At 37.7% G+C, this 21,337-nt stretch overlaps 1 protein-coding gene across 5 annotated transcripts in view; it reads right to left on the reverse strand.

Moving 5' to 3' along the window:
* The window catches only part of ADGRG6 (adhesion G protein-coupled receptor G6), a 136,660-nt gene extending 115,785 nt beyond the window's left edge, over positions 1 to 20,875 (reverse strand). For 4 of the 5 annotated variants that reach the window (XM_044247673.1, XM_044247654.1, XM_044247691.1 and 1 more), the window contains exons 1-2: positions 20,430 to 20,875; positions 13,030 to 13,130 (exon numbers count right to left, since the gene is read on the reverse strand). In XM_044247673.1, coding sequence (XP_044103608.1) covers positions 13,030 to 13,130; positions 20,430 to 20,431 — 103 coding nt within the window. In that variant the 5' untranslated portion in view covers positions 20,432 to 20,875. Of the gene's footprint in view, positions 1 to 13,029; positions 13,131 to 20,022; positions 20,200 to 20,429 lie in introns of those variants that run through there. The other variant, XM_044247663.1, reaches the window with a different exon arrangement.
* Positions 20,876 to 21,337: the final 462 nt, after the last annotated feature.

Consider the following 21,337-nt stretch of genomic DNA (forward strand, 5'->3'; position numbering starts at 1 on the left):
GTGTGTGTGTGTGTGTGTGTGTGTGTGTGTTTGTGTAGCCTTTTAAAGAAACTACTGGACAGCGTTGCAAAGTGGCTGTACAATTTCACACTTGCCCCAGCAACATATGAAAGTTCCAACTGTTCCACATCTTCATCACCACTAGAATTTTTCAGTTTTTTCAATTCTAGCTAAGCTAGTGGAGATGAAGTGGTGTCTCCTGCTTTCAGGATGAGATTACCACTAACCAAACAGTCTTCTTAGGCAGAAACATTAACCAGTAGAATTAGATTAGGGAACTTTATATACATATCACAAATGAGCACTATAAATACACACACACACACACACACATACACACACTATATATACACCAACACAAAATCGAGATATTTTAAAATCATGTCTATAAACTATATTCATTTCATTCATACATAAAACTATAAAAAGAGGAAGTATGCATTAATTTTATATTATTATGAAATCAATGCATGTTATTGCTAGAAACATAAAGAAAGATGTGATGAAAAAGGAAACACCTGAATCTCAAGAACACAGAGTTTGCTATCATGTTATATTTCTATCTTTATTTTAACTCAGACCATTGTATTAAAAAAATCATACTAGTTATAGTTTGATGTCCTGACCTTTTCAATTGTGCTTGAATTTTGATCCCATTATACTAAACATTGGAAATAAAATGTATGTATAAATAAAATATATGTATCATTTTGTCATGTAAATATGCCAGAATTTATCAAATTTATCAAATGCCCCATTGTTGGATATTTAAGTTATGTTTACTATTTAGTATTTTAGTAATGTTTACTATTTACTATTTAATAATTTTATATATATATATACAAAGCCCTAAGCACACATTGAAAAGGTATCGCAGGCTGCAAATGAACATTTTGCAATATTTAATTTCAGAGTCCACATTTAATTCATGTTACTGATTGATCAAATGCCATTGATGTCACACAAAATTTTTCATTATCATCATTAGTTTAGATGCATTTTAAAGTAATTTTATGTCCTGGTATGTGAAGTTCAAGTTTAAATAAAATCCAACATAGGTTTGAATTTTTAAAATATGTTTCTCAAAAGCATATTTTTACTCTCAAACAGTACAGGATTCACTAGCATCTTTAACCTGAAATAGCCCATGACATGTTTTCTGATTTTATTTCTGACTAGAATTACTAAAATTAAAACACTCAGAAGGTAGTATGGTCTTATTTTTGAAAAAATGACAATTCCTTTAATAATAAAGAAAGCAAAATTACAGTTTTATTATTAGATTTCAAATCTAATTTTCTGCTTCAATATGAATAACAAAATCAGATTAGTTTATATATTCTGCCCTAAAAGCTAAAAGACTTCCAACCTATTTTAACAAAGGCTAATGACCAAAACGGTTAAGTAAGGTGTGGTTTTCAGCACTAAATTTTTATATCTTACATATCTCTGCTTCCCACAAATAGGAGCTTTAAATGTAAATTAACCAAAACTTCCCAGTTCAAAATGTTTTCAAATATAATTACAACAAAAATAAAGGTCATTGTAAAGTGAAGCCAGGCACAAGTATGGGACAAATATTAAAGACATGCTTTTTTTATTTTTTAGTTTCACTCGAACCAACCACTTTGAGATAAATACCCTAATAACTGCTAGTATCCTAATACCAGAAAATGTTAAGATATAATGGGAATATTGAAAAGGAAAGAAACAGGAATGGAAAACAACTAGGCAAATCGGGATGTTAATATGATTTAAATGAGAGAGAAAAAAAGAGAATATAAGCTGACGGGAAATCAGAGGCACCTAAAGGAACAATTTGAAGAATATGAAAAACTACATGCAAAAAGGTGTACTGTGAAAGTTAAATGCAAATACACTAAATTCCAAATCATTAGTCATCCCATTTTGTGACACAGTTTCATCCTTAAAGAGACTTTCTATGAAGGAAGGGTTTCCTTACTCCCTTAGCAGCAAACATTATTATAGCAAATGTGTTCCACCTACTTTAAAAAATTCTTAAAAATAAAAAAAATTAAAAAAAACCTTTGGAAAACATTAGACTACTCAAGAGATCTTTAGGGCTTTAGAAAACCGTAACAGAATTGTTTACACACATACACACACACACACACACACACACACACACACACGTCAATGCATCTCCAAAAACGGAATTATCTATTTTCTAAGGGGAGGAAGTAACAGATCCAAATGTAGACTACGCTTTCAAGCATTCAAAAATGAAGGGAATAAAAAATGAAAATGACTTCCTAAAAGAACAAAAGTCTTTGAGGGGAGGTGGGAAACTTTTGTTTAGAAAAGACAATCCATGAATATATTTGTGAGCTAACCTGGGGAAGACATAAAGCAAGATAAAAGTTCAAGATACAGGATATGGTGAGGACAGCTGGGGAAAAGACTAACAAAGGGGAAAGAGAAGGACAGCTAAAAGAATTTTAAGACAATAATCACCTTTTTCTCCACTTTCAATAAAACTAGACATTTTTAAAAACAAATATAAGTGTACATTTTAATAGTGATAAGAGTAGTTTGGTACTAAAAAAAGACATATTTCCACAAGAAGCTTAGTCCTTGAGGCAAGTGTACATAAATAAACTATTCTGATTATTGTACACATTTAGAGTGACCACTTTCTTCTTTTGACACAAATAATTCTTGTAAAGTTTTATGAAACTTCATCTCTCAAATAGTTGGTTTTCCACAAAGACAGAAGTTTCGACCATTAGTTTTTAAAACTAAACACCTATGATAGCAAAACTGAAAGCATACAAGAGAGCACCTATGATAACGTAACTGAATATTTATGATACGTATTATATAATGGATATTTATAACTCATATATAGCAGTCATTTATAAATCCATGGCTAAATCCTACTTTTGCTTCACAAAAACATACAAATTTTCTACTTGCAGCACTCATTCAATATTTAATTGAGGTCCTACTATTTGGCAGGCACTTGGTAGGGCATACCAAAGCTCGGGAGCCATGAAATTACATAAACAGGACTGGACTCTATCTCGTAGGTAATGAGAATCTTCAAGGCAACTTAATCAGGACAGCGTCATGATTTCAAGTGTAGTTTAACAGAAACATTAAATGCAGGGAGATGACTTAGGAGCTCATTTAACACACCTGGTAGAGATGAATGCCTTGGAGGTAACAGTTATAAAGATGAAGGCGATATTTCTAATATAGTTTCAGCGACCCTTACTCACAATTAAATATGGGTTAAGCAAGAAAGAGAAGGCATCAGGGGTGCCTGGAATTCTATTATAACTCCAGCTTCTTGACATGAGTATGGATGCTATTCACCATTGGTGAGCAAGATGAGGCCAACATTTCTGAAGCAAAATGATACTATAGAGAAAAAGCATACACTATGCATTCAATAAACAAAAAACAGTCTGTCCTAGAGTTACCTAACTATAATCGTAGGGAAGTTCCTTACCTCTGTTCCCTTCAGCATGCATTTCTGATTGCTCAAACCCCCCTGGTCCTAGCTAGTTGTGACAAGTCTCTTTCCCCTCCTGGACTGGAAGTTCTCACTGGGCTCTTTGAGCACAGCTCCCTGAGCGACATCCTTCACAGTATGGCCCTCCACTGGCTGTCTAACTTCATTCCCTACTCTCTTCTGCAGAGATCCTTTATTCTAGGAACAAGAAGTATTTATCCTTCCACAGTCATTTTCAAGGCATCCGTAGGTTTGCCTTTAGCCCTTTCTCCCCCAACACTACCCTTCTCTATTGTCAAAACCATTTTCCATTTTCCTGCTTTCTCTTCCCAGCAGAAGGGATACTTGATGGGTAGAAAAACCGCCTCAGTTTTTACAGCAGGCCATACAATCTGATTGCAGGGAAATTCCTTAAAATGGCCAGTAGGGAAGACATACCATTTTGTAAATATTTTGTTCATCACCCCTGGTAAAAGACATAGGTTTTTTAAAAAAGATTTTATTTATCTGACAGAGAGAGAAAGAGAGAGAGAGCATAAGGAGGGGGAGCTGCAGAAGAAGAGGGAAAAGCAGGCTCTCCATTGACAAGGAAGCCCAATGCCTGTCTCGATCCCAGGACCTGGGATCATGACCTGAGTCAAAGGCAGACACTTAACCATCAGAGCCCCCCAGGCACTGATGACACAGTTTTAACATTATTTCCTCCATGAAAGCATATCTGAGCTCTCCTCTGCCATCCCTTGATAGATCACCCTGGCAATTCTATTAGACCACATATTATGGCACTTCCTATTTGTCTCATGTTAGCCTCCTCATCAACAATGTCAAAAATCCCTGACCTTCAGGACCATGATTTTGCTCTAACATAGATCTGATACACATACACACACAACACTCACATATTATTATGACATAGTCCTCAGCTTTTAAACGCATCTTAAAAAAGCAATATTAATTCTATGTTCTTTGTATGGCATTTAAATAAAATCATGTTCTCACAAGTGTTTAACATACTTTAATAATATTAGGGGGAGGGGCAAGGCTCTGATCTTAAATCAGATAGACTCAGCCTGCTAAGGAAATCAAAGGCACAGAAGGGTGGCTTGGAAAAGCAGTTTGATTCATTCATTACACATTTACTGAAAACCTCTTTTGGGGCCACAAGAAGCATCATATGCATAAACAAATATCCCCTTCAACACAAGAAAAGCATCTTATTTATAAACAGATATCCCCTTCAACACAAGAAATGTTTGAAAATTCAGAGATGGCTTTCTTCTGGAGTAGTTACTAAAAGGGGCAGACGTCTCTACTGCATGTGTGAGAAACATGTATACAAGTCAGAAGGTAAGTCATGAGAGTCCTAACCAAACACCAACAAAAGCATCAAAGCAACTGAAGTGGAAGAAAAAAGTCCTATGTCAGAGGAGCAAAGGCTCCAAGAGGAAAAAACCACAAACCTTCTTGTTTATTGAAACAGTCATATTTCATCAGTACTGGATAGAAATGCCGAGGTCACGAGCTTCCTCCAAGTCACAGATTTTCAGGTTACCATTCTCAAGAGAGATAAGATTAGCAGTCCAAGTGAAAAGCTAATATTGACCTGTGATGAGCCAGCTAGCAGACAACTGGTGCACACAATTGGATTAAGAGCATTCAGGAAGTGGTGGAGTCCACATTCCACAGTGCCCCCATGCACACTTAGAGCTCATTCTTTCTGAAACACCTAATACCCAGGCAAAATATCTTTAAAAAGTCTTGCTTTCGCCCCGTAGCACAATTACGGAGGCCCCTGAAATCACTAGGACCAGAAAATTCTCATCCTGGGCCTTAAAATTCTCTTCAATAAAGCCAGTAATCCAGCAAAACTGTTACTTACACTCAATAGGGGTGACTATTAAGGATACATATTTAAAGCAAAAAATAAAAAAGGAAGAAAAGAACTGTGGATGTGTTTAAAAGCAGTGATTAATATTCCCATTCAGACGATTCTCTTTTTTTTAGCTCTGTTATTTCACTTTACTTTAAAGTGAAGTGTTACAACACTCTTTAAAGTTTTGACCAGGGAAGGAAATCTTCTAAGAAGGTCCTTTTGTTCAGAGATTTGCAAATAGCATGAGCAGTAGCTCATCCCTGTATCTTTGCCCCAACTAATAACAGAGATTAGTGTAATTTCATAATTAAAGAGAGAGAAAAAAATCCGATTTTTAATTGAGTTGACACAATCTATCACCTGAGCTCCAGCGTGAACACTTCATTGCTTTTATCTAAACCAGAAACACCAGGCGTGAAGCAGATTATGTTAGAGAAAGACATCCTTTCTGGTTCATAAGAGTTGATGTACTGAAGAAAACTTTGTAACTTTTTTTTAAATAGAGTATCCTTTCTCAGTCACAAGTTTAAAATGAAGCTAATTTAGGAATGACTGTTAAACCAAGACTAGTTTATGCCTCTCTGAGTTTTTTCGTTTTGTCTTTTTTTTTTTTCCCCACTTTGGGTTTTTTTTTTTTTTAATTATTATTATTTTTTAATAGTTAGAAAGGTTTATCTGAACTGTGAGAGCCTCCACCCATGTGCCGGCAAAAGACATTGTTTTCTTTTCAGGTGTTTTACTGCCTTAGCACAGCAGAAGGGAAAGGATGTTTATAATATTGTGACTTCACGCTCATTGTGGGATGAATATATTTTCTCATCTAACCGCCATACTTCTCTCCTCTGCTACCATGCCCCGCAAAATATATTTACTTTTAAAATCTGGAATAAGTTTCTCTCTCTCTGGTTTGTTCTTTTCCACATTCTTTACATATTTATTCCATATGGAATCCTATGATATTGCAATCGTAGTAAGAACGGTGTCAAAAAGCACCTATTCTACTTGCTAAAATAAAACGAAAACTCCTTAAAGAATTATTCATTTGAAAATCCAGGAAAATGTTTATCTGGCAAAGTCTAGAGTTCCCCCCAGATCTCTCCTGTCAAACAAAATTACCTGACCAATCTCCAGTGTAGAAATTACATGCTACACTGAAAGGAAATGCACACAGAAGAAACTTTCGAACTATGTGTACCTTAAAAAAACTAGCCTATACCACACACACACACTTTCTAAGTTGTAAACTGAGAAAAACTTCAAGATCTTTAGTACAAATTCTTCTTCAGCATTAAGATTCCTTCTTCATGTCCTGGTTTCCAGCGAGGAGGAATTTAAAGGACAGCTGGTTTTATTTCTTGGCAACCTATTACTAGGAGAGTCATCTGGTACTTAGAGCACCAACCCAATCATCTTATCTTTGCTCTGGAGATAATTTAGAATAAGTCTGTTATCACTTCCAAATGACCATGCTTCAAATATCTGAAGGCCACTATCTTACTCTGACTGACTTCATTGCTCCAAAGTAAAAGTGCCATCTCTCTGATTTTTTTTTTTTATTCAGTAGGATTTTTACTTTAAAAAAAAAAAAAAAAAAAAGAATCGCTACGCAAAAGCAACCAAGTTGTAGCTGACAAAGGTGTGAGTCTACAGAGGCAGCCCACGCCCAGAGAGGCTCTCACAGCACAGGGACCCAGAGATGTCCTGAAACACTCTTCAGACCTCTCAAGACCCATCACCGAGCAGACCTGCCTGCTGCTGATCCCGTTTATGAATTCTCTCTAAAGGATGACAACCGTGCCTGGAGACAGTGTGACCTGACCAAGGAAGAGCAGGATTCTGCTGACAACTCCCTCTTCCTAATGCCGTCAAGTGGGGTCAGCTTCATTAGTGGCCCCATCACTGCTCAGTCACTTGAAATCGTCACTGTGGTGACAAGTCATCCTCTTTCCACATTCATGTGATTGACATTAACGACCCCAGTGTAGGATTTTATGGTTACCTACATCAAATTCAGATCATCTCAAAGGTACACATAGGAAATTATCTGGGAAGATGCTTCAAGGAAATTTTTGTGTACCAATTTCTGGGGTTTGTTTATTCAATCACATTGACTCCTCTAATCTCAGGTGTAGAATAAGACAAGAGCCTTGTAGCTGATGGCTGTGGATAGTAATTTGGTGTATTTTGATCCTAACTGAAAAACAAACTTTATTACTATATAATTTTCTGTTACTTGCTTGATCATTATTCTGCTATTTTTTTCACTTGATAAGAACAGTCTGCTGGGTCATAAGGTAGTTCTATTTTTAGCTTTTTGAGGAACCACCATACTGTTTCCACAGTGGCTGCACAAGCTTGCATTCCCACCAACAGCGTTTGAGGGTTCCTTTTTCTCCACATCCTTGCCAACACTTACTGTTTCTTGTATCTTTGATTTTAGCCATCCTGGCAGGTGTTAGGTGGTATCTTATTAGTAGTTTTGATTTGCATTTCCTTGATGATGAGTGATTTATAGCAGCATTATTTACAATTGTCAAATTTGAGAAGCAGCCCAAGTGTCCACTGACAGACAGATGAATAAAGAAGATGTGTATATATACATATGATATAGTATAGTATGCTATATGGTGTTCATATCATAAGATGTGGCATGCATATGCATAGAATGGAATATTATTCAGCCATAAAAAGGAATAAAATCTTGTCATTTGTAACAACATGGATGGAACTAGAGAGTATAATGCTAAGTGAAATAAGAGAAAAACAAATACCATATGATTTCCCTCATATGTGGAATTTAAAAAAGAAAACAAATGAGCATGGAAAGAAGACAGAGAGAGAGAGAAGCCAAGGAAAAGACTCTTAACTACTGAGAACAAACTGATGGCTACCAGAGGTGAGGCAGGTGGGGGGACGGGTGAAATGGGGGATAGTGATTAAGGAGTGCACCTGGCATCACGAGCACAGGGTGACCTATGGAAGTGCTGGATTGCTATATTGTACACTTGAAACTAATATTACGCTGTATGCTCACTCTAATGGAATTAAAAAAGATAATAGCATAACTAGAGCCTTTTTTTTTTTTACCTTTCAGACACTTTTAATACTAAAATGTCCCCCCCAAAATTGGCAGACTTGTAAAAAGATTATTTTTCTATCCATTTGAAAGCCTTTTTGATCAAATATAAAAATATGCATAAGGTGATATATGTCTAACACATAAATATAAATTGCAATGTAATTGCTGCTATAGGATAATTGCTTATTCTTTGATCATGAAAAAAATTAACACACAAACAAAGTATAGGATTGTTTTTACTTACCTGCCTTCTAGAACTGTGCTGTGCTCTGGGCTAGAAAGTACATAATTCGGGCCAGATTGTACTTTCAAAAACATTTCCCCTTTTAGCTACTGATGTATCATAGATATCAGAACACTGAGCTTTGAAATAATCTGCTGATATCATCTATTTTTCAGAAGAGAAGGGAGGCTGCTCCTTCAGTGCTCATGACTAAGGCTATCTGTATGGAAACAGGCTCTGGGTTGCTTAGGAATTCATTGGCTCCTGGCTGGCTGTTTCCCACTTCACTTCAAGCAGTAACCTTCAGCTGCTTCAGATACCATCATTCATCCTCAGAGCCATGGAGTGTCATGCTACATAAAAAGAGATTATTTTTTGAAACACCTTTAAGAGATTCCTATCAAATAAAGGAAGAGCCAGAGTAACAGTTGCATGTCTAACAGAAAATCAGAACATTCATGTATTTCAACAGTCTCCCTGGTCAGTTTTTTTACGTGACTTAAAAAACAAAAAAAATGATCAGGTTTTCTTTTGTTTTTCCAAATTACTAAAGTAATATACGTTCATTATAACAAGGCAAATAATTCAGAGCCATATGAAGTCCCACTGGCTTCCCCCTTGTTCCAACCTATGCTCGAGGATGCCCCATTATAAAACCTGATGTGTATCATTCTATATTTTACTATGATTTTTAAATAATCTTAAACAAACATATATACACATAACACATTCCAGTTTTATAACGTAACCGATTACAGATCTGATATTGTTCAACAGTATGTTTTTTAACTTAACATTCTTATCAATGACATCTTTCAAAGCTAATATACCATTTGACCACATTGTTTTGAGTGACTGCATAATATTTCATAGTATTAATGTAAAATAATTTATATAGCCATTCCCCCATTGAAGAAAAATTAAGTCTTTGTTGAATGTTTGCTACTATAGTGTTAGAGTTAACATACCGGTACATATTTCTCTATATATTATTTATTTGTGTAGGATAGATACCTACATGTGGGAGTGATATATCAAAGAAAATACAAATTCTTAATTAAAAAAAAAAAATGTTACCTTCTTACTCTCCCAAGAGACAGAGCCAACACAACACAACAGTGTTAATGTGTTCCCTTTCCCCAACAACTTTGAGAATATTGGATATGGATATTATCAATGTTTCTAAATGTTGTCCAGGTAGTGGATAAAAAAGAATCATGTTTTATTATTTTAATCTGCACTTCTGTGGGACTAGTTTAAATATTCAGCTGTTGTTTTGTTGTAGTCCCTATTAAAAGTTATATTCGTCACTTGCCAATAGACAATGAGTTTTTTCTACATTCCTTTTTTAAATCCTGAAGGGGACAAACTTTTGTACTATTTGCATTGTAAATGCCCGCTTGAAGCTACAATTGTTAACTTACCTTACCTACTGAAAGACTTAATCTTGTAATTTTATTATATGAATTAAATGAAGGATGTTAGACAAATCTACAGGATTCTGATTTTTAATCACCTGGCCTAAATTCAATCTTAACAATCAAAAGTTTTTTCAACCCTCCAGCCTAGCTATCACAACCAAATTACCAAAACATTAACAACCAAGGGAGCACCCAAATTCTATACGGATTATCAGTAAAGGGTAACATGGTAAGAGGGTGGCAAAGGGGCACCTTTGAATTAGGGGACCGGAAGGGTTATCTGAGGTGCTAATAATGGTAATAATTAAGATCGGAGTGTCAAGAAATAATCAGGTATGTGCAATTAAGGAAGAAGAGGGGATATGGGAGGCATGGTCAAGAAACAGATGGGCCAACCTATCTAGAAAATAGTAAGGTGGGAGAGTACAGATAGAAAGTGAAGTCAGTTGGGGACAGGAGGTAGGAATCATGAGTCTTGCTTGCCAAGTTTGCAGCCCATCATACATCAAAGTATGGATGAAAAAAAGCGACCATAGAAGTAACTCCAGAGTCAAGGACGGGGCCACTGCTGAAAATACAGATTTAGGAGACATCGGCATCAAGATGCAATTGAAAGCCACTGAACTCCATAAGATTACTTAGAGGTCATCCAAAGAAGTGAAAACATCAGAGAGTGCATACACTGAGACACATCATCACAGTTAAGCACAAAATGTTCTTCAAACATAGAGTTACTCAAAATTACACTATGATATAAAGATAGGACTTTGATCATTGGATATGTCTCAAGTTTTGATATGCATTATTTTAGGGAATCCTTTATCGAGTTGTAAGGCAAAAATTTTATATTAAAGGACCAATAATAATCCCCAAAACATTTTTTTGTGAGTTAGATACTTATGGGTGAAGTGGCGGCATTCTGAGTGACTCATGATTATAGATATATAGATACAAAGTGTTCTGGGTTCATAAGTAAACACAGATTACTATCTGTCACAAAGCCCTACACGATGCACATAAAGTACTAGGTAATGCAAAGAATTTTTTAAAAAGATTTCTTATGTGAGACGGTAACTTAAAAACAAACTTAAGAACTCTGATTCCCATGACCTTGAGATTGAAACCTAGTTGCTTTGCTGGCCCCACCCTAGCCTAGCCAGCAAACTCCTTTAAATTAGTCTGAGAACATGTGCTTTTTTTCATTGATTCAAGTGATTAAGAAAGTGAAAGTGCATATGTCAATTAAAATGTTGACATCAAAAATAAAAAGTCTCAATTTAAGGTCTGGAAAAGGCTTGAAAATTGACACAGGTCATGACCTAATAAAAATGAAAGTAAATAGATCTCAATAATTTTAATCTCATAATTTATTCTACATCATGTAATTGGTTCTTAGAGGGTTACTTTTCAAAGTTAAGAAGAAGTCCAATACTGTAACCAAGTAAATCCAATGTATATTGAATTTTCAGTTCTCTTCACAAGTTTCTTTCCTCTTTTGACAATGAAAGTAAGACAAAGGGTGGCTTTATCATGAAACTGCAACAAATACACAAAAAACTTCAAAGATCAGTTTTGTTTTGAAGCCATTAAGCAAGTGCCAGGGATTTTCCAAGTTAGTAGCTGAAACTCTTAAAATACTTGCTGGCTTGGAAAATCATACTTATATATTAGATACAAGTTGAATCTCTTAATCCATGAATAAACAATTTTAGCAGATAATCTATTTTATGATGCATTAAATGTATTATTTTTAACATACAGATATATTATAAATATGAAATGCATAAAACCTTGATTAAACCCCAAGTAATAAATACATAAGATTACATGAGTGGGGTGCCTGGGTGGCTCAGTGGGTTAAAGCCTCTGCCTTCAGCTCAGGTCATGATCTCTGGGGTCCTGGGATCCAGCACCATGTCAGGCTCTCTGCTCAGCGGGGAGCCTGCTTCCCCTCCCCCCATCCCCTACCCCCCTACCCACCATCCCCCACCCCTCCCACCCTCCACCCCCCCACCCCTCTCCCACCCCTCACCCCCCAACCCCCACCGCCTGCCTCTCTGCCTGCTTGTGATCTCTCTCTGTCAAATAAATAAATGAAATCTTAAAAAAAAAAAGACTACATGAGTAACCATTTTATTCTAAAAACAAATAAAGCAAACTGAATGAATATAGCAATTAAAAAAAAGAGTAAAACATAATGGGCTTAAGAGAAATGCAGTTTGCTCAGGCACAAAATCAGATATTGGGGAAAGTTTACTTTTAAATATCACTCACATTCCTCAGGTTGATTGGCTCAGTCACACAATTAACTGTTCACAGAAAATTTTGCTTGCAACAACAACAACAGCTCAAAGGATCTTGTTTCACAGTTCAAAAAATTGTAATTACAAATATTTGATATTTTTATTCCAAAAAATGCTATAATTAAAATTAAATTTTTCATATCATTTTAAGCCAACTAAATAAACTTCATGTTCTAAAAACTTAATTTCAAGTTCCTGTCTTATACTGCAACATCGTAAGAAAATCAAGATGAATACAAACAACTAAGTCTATACTTTACTTTCCATAAATAACTATACGAAAACTTGAGAAAAGAAAGAATCAAGTACTGTATATTTATTCAATAGTAGAAGAAAGAACTGGCACATTTTTAATGTCAGGCATGTAGCTATCTCCTCATTCAATATGGGCTAGATAAATAAATAAAACTAATAGAAATGCAGCAAAGATTAAAGAAATACACTCATTAGAAAATAGAGCAATGATCAAAGTAATAGTATCTACATAGAAGTCAGAGAGGCCATGGACAGCAAAAGCCTGTAAGGAAAGTAGCAAAAAAAGAAAAAGACTAGAAATAAAGCTGACTTAAATGAGTAGCACAGTTATACTGAAGGCAATTCGATCACTAAATTCACTAAATTCAGCGTTTGAAAGAGAAAGAGTCTTACTTACCTGAAAGAGGAACATACACAATACATAAAGCCAGTAAGAACAAAAGAGAATGCAGCTTCCTTTTCCAATGACAGTTCCACATTTGGTCTGAGTGAAACATCCTGTAACAGAAGAAAGTAACCCTCAGGACACTCGGTATTCAGTAAAGCATTAGACAATCAGAGTCAAAGTGTAGGTTTTCAGCAGAGATCGGAAAATAGAAATCGTTTTCAATCTTGCTTCCCAATAAAGAAGGAACTTTAAGCTAATTAGGCAAAAGAAAAAAAAAAAAATCCATGCATGTTATTTGCCACTTGGTGGCACCTTCCTTATCAGAGAATATACATAACCCATGATTTCCCAGTGAAGATGGGGAAATACTCAGATAATTCAAGTTCATTTATTAAAAAATAAAGCAATTTCAGTTTCAACCTTCAGCATCACCAGTCACATGCCCATCTGTGTGGCAAGAGGATTTTCTATCTACCTCTTCTATCACCTTCCAAAAATTTAGACTTTAAGGAAATGTTTTCATTTTATAACATCTGCTCTTTTACAAATGGAAACATTTAAAATACAAATAAATTGTCTCCTTGTCTTTTTTCCCCTAAAATAAAGCAATGAAGCATTAACATCCAAGAAGAATAACTTCTTTATATATAACAATAGTTACCAATGTTTTTAAATCACTAGTAAACACCAAGTATTATAGAACTAGTAAATGACATTAGATGGAGGGCTGGTGCTTTGAAAACTCTCAATTATTTGCCTATACAGTGACCTCATCTTTAAGCTCAAAAGAGTACCTAATAATAGTTTAGACAGAAACATCCATTTTATCCTGGCTTCAAAGAGTGGTATGATACCATGCATTGACTCAACCCCATCACAAGAGGCAAGCCTGAGAATAGGACAGCAAGTGTAAAGGTCAGTCGCCATAAGGGCCATAAAAGGATCAGTGAGCATGACAGCCATCAGGCAGGAAGATGGTTAAGTAGCAGTAAGAAATCTCCAGATCTTAAAATCTACTGTAGTTCCAGGGGATAACTGAGAGTCTTTTTTATTTCTAAAAAGAGAAACAACCAATAAGATACTGTAGGATCCCAGTAATACCTTTTTTACCTGAAGGTTGTTTATCTGGAGCAAAATCTGGAATACCAAGCACAAAACCAGAAAAGTAGGAAAAGGAATGCTCAAATAAGCAAAAATAGACATCAAGTGATTCCTACACTTGCCTCAAGCCTTCATTTCCAGTCCATCTTTACTGTTAGAAACCATCTAAGCAGCAAAGAGAACAAGCTCCAGAGTCAGACAGATCAAGGTTGCTACCTGTTAAACCATGCAACACTTGGGAAATTCACTTGACCACCCTCTACCTCCTATTTTTTTAATTTTTAATTTTTAATTTTTTAAATTATTTTTAGTAACATATAATGTATTACTTGCCCCACGGGTACGGGTCTGTGAATCACCAGGCTTACAGATTTCACAGCACTCACCATAGCACATGCCCTCCCCAGTGTCCAACACCCAGCCACCCTGACCCTACCCGCCCCACCACAAGAGACTCCTAATCTCACAAAACAAACTGAGGGTTGCACCTCCTATTTTTCACCCATCAAACAGAAAAAGCAATAGAACATAAACCATATAGTTGTTGGATGATTAAATCAGAACATGTCAAAAAAATCGGAGCACATCTTTTAAGAACAGTGCCTGACACTCAGCACTCAACAAATATTGGTTATTATTATTGCTACAACCATCCTGGGCATTCTAATGTAAGAATGGTTATTCTGTCCATAGTAAAATCAAAAGAAAAGGCTTAAACAAGAGCGGACAATAGGATGTCATAAACCAACACCAATCGATTAACTTTGTGACTACTTCTGGGTCACCTGGTAAGAGAAATGGAATGGGTTATTCAAGTCTGCCATGAATACAGAAATTCTGAGGCCTGTCTCATACTCATGCTATGTTTTTCTATTCACCCAACTAGAAGTTCTAGCATCACAGAGCTCCTACTGGAAATTCCAAACTAGGCAAAGCTTAAGATCTGAAGAGTACTTTTCTGTATGGAGGGCATGTTTTAAAATACCTCCATCCAAAATGTTTGAAATTTAAAGCAATGTTCCCACTTATGAAAAGCAATATGCCACCGTACATATCATCATCATAATGGATGTGAACTCTGGAACAGCAGAATTACAACCTGCTGCTTCTATTTATTGTGTGACTTTTTAGAGACAAGTACTTAAAACTCAGGACTATTTCCTCTACTTTAAATAGAGTATCATCCACCAAAAAGGTAGAAGTAATACTGCATGTCACTTAGTAAGGGCTTTAAAAAAGGGTAGACAATAGGGGTGTCTGGGTGGTTCAGTTGATTAAGCTACCTTCAGCTCAGGTCATGATCCCAGGGTCCTGGGATCCAGCCCCATGTCAGCTTTCCTGCTCAGAGGGGAGCTTGCTTCTCCCTCTCCCTCAGCCCTTCCTCCTGCTTGTGTTCTCCAGCTCTTGCTCTCTCAAATAAATAAATAAAATCTTTGGGGGAAAAAAGGTAGACGATAGACTTCTGTTACATGGAAAGTTCACTCATTTGGAAGAATGGGTTCATTTCCCACTGCTGGTGGATGAATGAGGTGTTTCCCATTCATGCCGTGGATGAATGAGTATGCTTGTAAAACAACAACAACAACAACAACAACAACAACAACAAAACACAGTTATATATTCAAAGAAGTTTAGAGTTGGGAAGACCAAAGATGAAGTCTAACCTTCTCGTTTCACAGAGGAGGAAACTGAGGCCCAGGGAAATAAAGGGGCAGAGCCATCAAAACTGGCTGCCTGCTGTACCATCACCAGTCAGGAATGTCAGCCCAAGAGAACTCCCAGCTTCTTAATCTTTATGGCACATGATAGCTTTCCTTTATCAGTATGTGAATGATGGTCTCCTCTCAGATTTAGGTGCTCTCTCAACAATCCTCAAAGAATGTTTGTTAGCTTGGCAACATTCAATTCCATTTCTTTCACCATGCAACTTTGTTTTGCTACAACAGGTTCTGACAGTTAAGGACTCCAGACTCAATCCTGAAGCTGTTTTACAAAAACTGCCTGCAATCCTTTCAGACAAAAACTGCAAATGACCCAGCACCTCGTGCATTCTGGGTCCCAAGACTCTATCACTTTGTATTGAAAAGGAACCCAGGACAGGGCAAGCACTTGGAACCAAACTCAAACCCCGTGACAAGTCAACTTTCATCCACTTGACTGTTTTCTGAAGAACAGAAACAAATAAATTAAGAATAGAACAGAGGAAGGAAAGCACTGTCTTCTCAGGGGATCACTTAGAAAAGACACATCCCTGAGATTCAAATAACTTTCTCACAAGAACGGAAAATTCTGAACAGGGTTACTAAGATTCTAAATGGGAACTACAAAAAACATAATGCAATCTTGTATCACTTGAGTTGCAGCCTCAAAGTTCTGAAGAGAGCAAGAACATTTTTTTTTAAAGTAAATGAGAGTCATACATAGACTACTATCACCTGAACAGAATCCAAAAATATAAAACTTTCACTGCAGAGGCAAAAAACACTACAAAGCTAAACTTCTTGGCCAAGATCATGTAATCATAGGTGTCACAGCCAAAACACCCACTGGGTCACTGGGCTTCCAAGTCACCTACTTCTAACTGCAAACTCATTCCCCTTTTCAAATGGCATAGGCTACAAAATACGGTAAACTTGAGTCCTATTTCAGGAGCTCTAGAACTTAACCCTTCCATAGGAATTGTTTTAACATGGAATGGCCCCTTGTAAATGTGACTTAATGCAAACACATCACTGAAATAATCTGTAATCTCGAAAAGCTACCGTCTTGCACCTTTTTAGTCCTACAGGGTCCCTTAAAAGTCAAATTTAAAGAGAACTTAGTGAAGACATTTTGAAATCAGTGGAGAAACTGACATGGCACTAATTCTATTACCTGTAACGGTCAGAATTACATTCATTCCTCACCTCCCAAGTGTATTTCTGTATCAAATCTTGTCAGAAAGGGGCATGAGGAGTAGCAGAGAGTACCTTAATTCTTCTAGAGTGAAAAGAATGTAATTTGGTTTATTCAAGTCTGCTCATAATTGGGAGAAACTGGGTAAAGGGTGCACTGGGTCTTTACTATTTCTTCTAACCATATGAAATCTACAAACTTTTCAATAAAATTTTCAATTAAAAAAGCAAAGCCTGAAGCCCTGATGTATATAATTTACATTCAGATGATTCAAGAAAAATACTGTGTGTGTGTGTGTGTGTGTGTGTGTGTGTGTACAGAGAGTAGTGGGTTGGTGGGAAGAAGAAAGGATGGAAAATAAAGCAAATGGGGTAAACATTTACATTAAGTGATTCTGCATAAAGAATAAACAGGTGTTCTTTGTATTATTCTTGCAATTTTTCTGTAGGTTTAAAATTCTTTCTAAATAAATTTCAACAGAGCCATTCACATTTACACTGAAGTGTATCACATGAAGTTTTTCATGACACTCCCATCACTATTATTTTTTCATCGTCACCAGCTTGATAGACATAGCATCTCATTTGGATTTCCTTTATTTGGGTTGGCATGTTCAAGTTCTTTTTGTAAGTTTTCTATTAGAATAGAAATATTTTTCTTAGTGATTTGTGATTTTTTTAACCAATGCTATACGAAATACATTAATTAATTAATTAATATATGAAAACTTTGTCATATTTGCTACAAATAGTTTTAAACACAGTAATCTTGAAGTTTTCCTTAGAGCATTCCAAATAATTCCATCCTGAGTAATGCTTATAAGGGAAAGTAAGATGATACTCAGGTAGCCACGTTCAAGTTTTACTGGCATTTTTAGTTACCACTGAGAAGTCCTTTAAATGTTAGCACCCCACTCACCAAGTATGCATCTTAACACAATCCAATGTAGATAATAAGATAAGGGCATCCAATCAGAAACAAAATGGAAAGATATGGGGGTTTTTTGCCTAAGCACGCCACACACATCGAACAAAGTCTTATTCTATTTAGTCTAAAGTCCAAATTGTCTCTAGAAACTTTTAATCATCCCATCAGAAATGTAAACTCTGTAAGAGATGGGCAGTTAGAAAAAAATGGTCAAGTTTAAGGAAGTGGTTGTCAGTTTATTTTTAATGTATAAACTGATTCTCTTTCAAATCATTATTTCCAGAAATCAGAGTGACGTGTCCAGTTAGGCAGTAAAACTACAAGCTTCTAATATTTCCCATAAGCCAAGAGACAATAGCCTCATTCACCATTCACACTGGAAAAGCACAATGTCATGTAATTTATATAAGCCATAAATGGAAAGATCAGGAGCTTCATACAGCTTGAGACCAGTTTAGCAAGACTAAGTCTTGCTAAATCTATTAAATTTCTTAGGATATGAAAAATGTGTGGTCGCTACAACTCCGAATATGCTTATAAAATCTGTAATTCCATAACTTGAATGTTACAATATATTAATACTCTTTCTTCACAAAGAATAGGCAGAAAATATGTTTGTGTGCCTGAACCCGTTAAAATTAAAATTTAAAAGATAATGGAGTTTGTATTCCCATTTTAACATTTTTCAACAAGAATATTTATTGTGGAAAGGTTGATATTATTTCCATATATTCTAACATACTAATATCTAAAAGAATTCAGATCATCTTAAACCATTCCGTATGAATTGTAAACAGCAAAATGGAAAAAGAAACAGTTACAATCTGGCAAGAGATGGAAAAAGCTCAATAAAGAAACTGAAATTAGGGTAATAAACTCTGTATCTTATGTGATTAAATATTCATATTTTTACTCTATATAACAAGAAGTTTTAGTCATGTGCAATTCAAACGGGCTAAATAACTTAATTGAGTAATGAGGAATTCTGTACAATACCTGTTGATCAGTTTCACAGGTTTTATTTTAAAAATTGGTATTCCCACTTTTTTTCATTTCCCATGAGATCTAAATTACCTAGGAAAGCTGAAAGGAAGCTAGACAAATATCTGCTGTTAAAAACCTTACGATATTTTTAGGAAAAACCAAAGTTCAAAACAAATTCACATTTATTTAAAATACGCCGCCTGTATGAGAACCACTCTTATGTGGGACTGTTGGCTGTATCCCAATATAAATTATTTCAGGTTATACCTTACTGATTCCACTGGCATAAATGAAACCTTAAAACTCACAGGTGTGGAATTACTTCACATGCAGTTTTAATAAAAATAAGTAGTTCTTTCCTAATTATACTGCTCACTACCAGGAACAGTGGGGCAGAGTGTTGGGCTTGTGGGCACTACTCTTTTCCTGTTTGAAAACTGTGTGCTGGGAGGGGAGAGGAGGAGAAGCTGCCAGACAAGGGAAAGACAGGGCCTGAGGCGCAAGTCTTTTCCCAGGTATTAAGCTGAAAGAGGAAATTTTAATGGAAATACTTAAGGACCCAGTAGCTGGGGAAGGGAGGGTGAGTATCAATTTCTAGAAACAGTGTGTATCAGTGGAAGGGAGTAAAATGTCTGTCAGGGTATCTGCGCAAGATTAAATAAAACATCAGAGGAAAAATTACATATTACAAGAAAAAGCAACTTCTGAATTGGCCACAAAAATGGTCTCTTTTTAGAACAATCTTCTTTTTTGCATGCTGGAAGGCCCATGCCGTTCTCGGTGGCCCTTTCGTGGGGTCGCTCTGAGGAACCTCACCACTTCCACGGTAACTCCATAAAATCAAAACCTTTTAGGCTTCTCTGACCATGCATAGCCTTATGTACCCCACTTCTAATTCAAGGCAAGTCGCGTCCCGGGTACCATCCCATAAATGGCATATTCCTTCATTACTTTTTACTCTACAAAATACAACCAAGAAATTTTTCTGCACACTTTTTTTTTTTTAACCATTCAAATAACCCAAAGATCCAAGAATAACTTCTACAGTCAAGGGTGTCAACGTGTAAAGTCAACATTTTCTCGGTATACCAGTACCTTTCCAAGCCCCCAGGTGTTGATCCAGGATCCCTCTTTCTTGGCAGGGCAAGGCCCCTGCATAGAGGAGCTGTGGCTGTTACTCCTTGTTTAATTTGACTCGAAAACACGTTTTCTCCATTCTTGAAGCCCTGCCCTTTTTATTATGCTTTACACCGCCCAAATGTGAGGTTTACCTCTCCCTGGGGAAAAAAAAAAAAAAAAAAAAAAAAGCAAGCCGCACACACATGTCACAGCTCCGCCTGGCAATACCAGCTCACTCCTCGGTGCCTCAGGGGTCAAACTGAAGACAAACCGGTTTATTCTTTCAATGTAGTACTTACAAAATCACTTAGTTGAGGTGGGGGGCGTAGGGGTAGATACAGCTAAAGGTGTGAAGGAATTCTCAGCTGAAAGGTGAGACTTACATGTTGGCATCACTGCGCTGAGGTCCCCAGGGCCCGCACGGTCATGGTCCACAGTCTTGCCCTGGCTCTTCAGCTCTGAGCTCCCCGATGGAGACCCCGGGCGCCCGAGCGGAGCGCGGCGGCCGGACCCTCCTTCACGCTCTTTCTGGAGAGTTCATCGGGGTTTCCTGGCAGTCACTCCACGCCCGCGCAAGGTGGAAGGCCGGCGCGGCAGAGTTCAAGTACGGATCGTCGCGGTTAGAAGGAGGGCGGGGCGGCAGGTTCCCCCTTACAGACAAGTTTAAGAAAAGTTAGGGCGAGAACGTGAGGGCGGTTGGGTCTGCCTCTGAGCTGGTGCCGGGTGCTCCAGGTGATCTGGGCCGGGCGCGGGGTGGAGGGGTCTGACCCTGCAAGTCCTCGCCCCCGCCCGCGGGAGGCGGCACGTGGTCACCCTTTGTGGCTCTCTTTCCCCACCCCCAGCCCCCGCCCGCGGACTCCAGCGGCTCCCAGCGCCCGTCCACTCGGCCGGATCTGGGAACTCAGGTGCGGCTGCCCCGGCGGCGCGCGGCGTCTGGCCGGGCCCCGCGCGGCCCTGCGGCGGCCCCAGTCTCGACGCTTCTCTGCGGGGGCCGTCCCCAAAGCGCGGCTGCCCCACCCAGGATCGCCTGCCCGGGGGCAGTCAGACTGCGAGGCTGGAGAGGCGCTCCCACAACGGGCAGCCGGGTCGGGATGGGCGATTGGCGCAGGGCCGGGCTCGGCTCCCGGCGGGGGGAGGGGACGGGGCAGACCCGAGGTCAGCAGAAAGCCGTGAGCCCTGAATTCAGGAGACTCTCCGCCCAAGAAACGAGAAGCTCGGAATGCGGGCGGCGAAGTGGGCATCTCCTCCCCGCCTGCTGGGATTCCGTGCTCTCAGCCCACCCAGGTCCCTG

The sequence above is a fragment of the Neovison vison genome, chromosome 1 (genome assembly GCF_020171115.1).
Source record: "Neovison vison isolate M4711 chromosome 1, ASM_NN_V1, whole genome shotgun sequence".
Lineage (NCBI taxonomy): Eukaryota > Metazoa > Chordata > Mammalia > Carnivora > Mustelidae > Neogale > Neogale vison.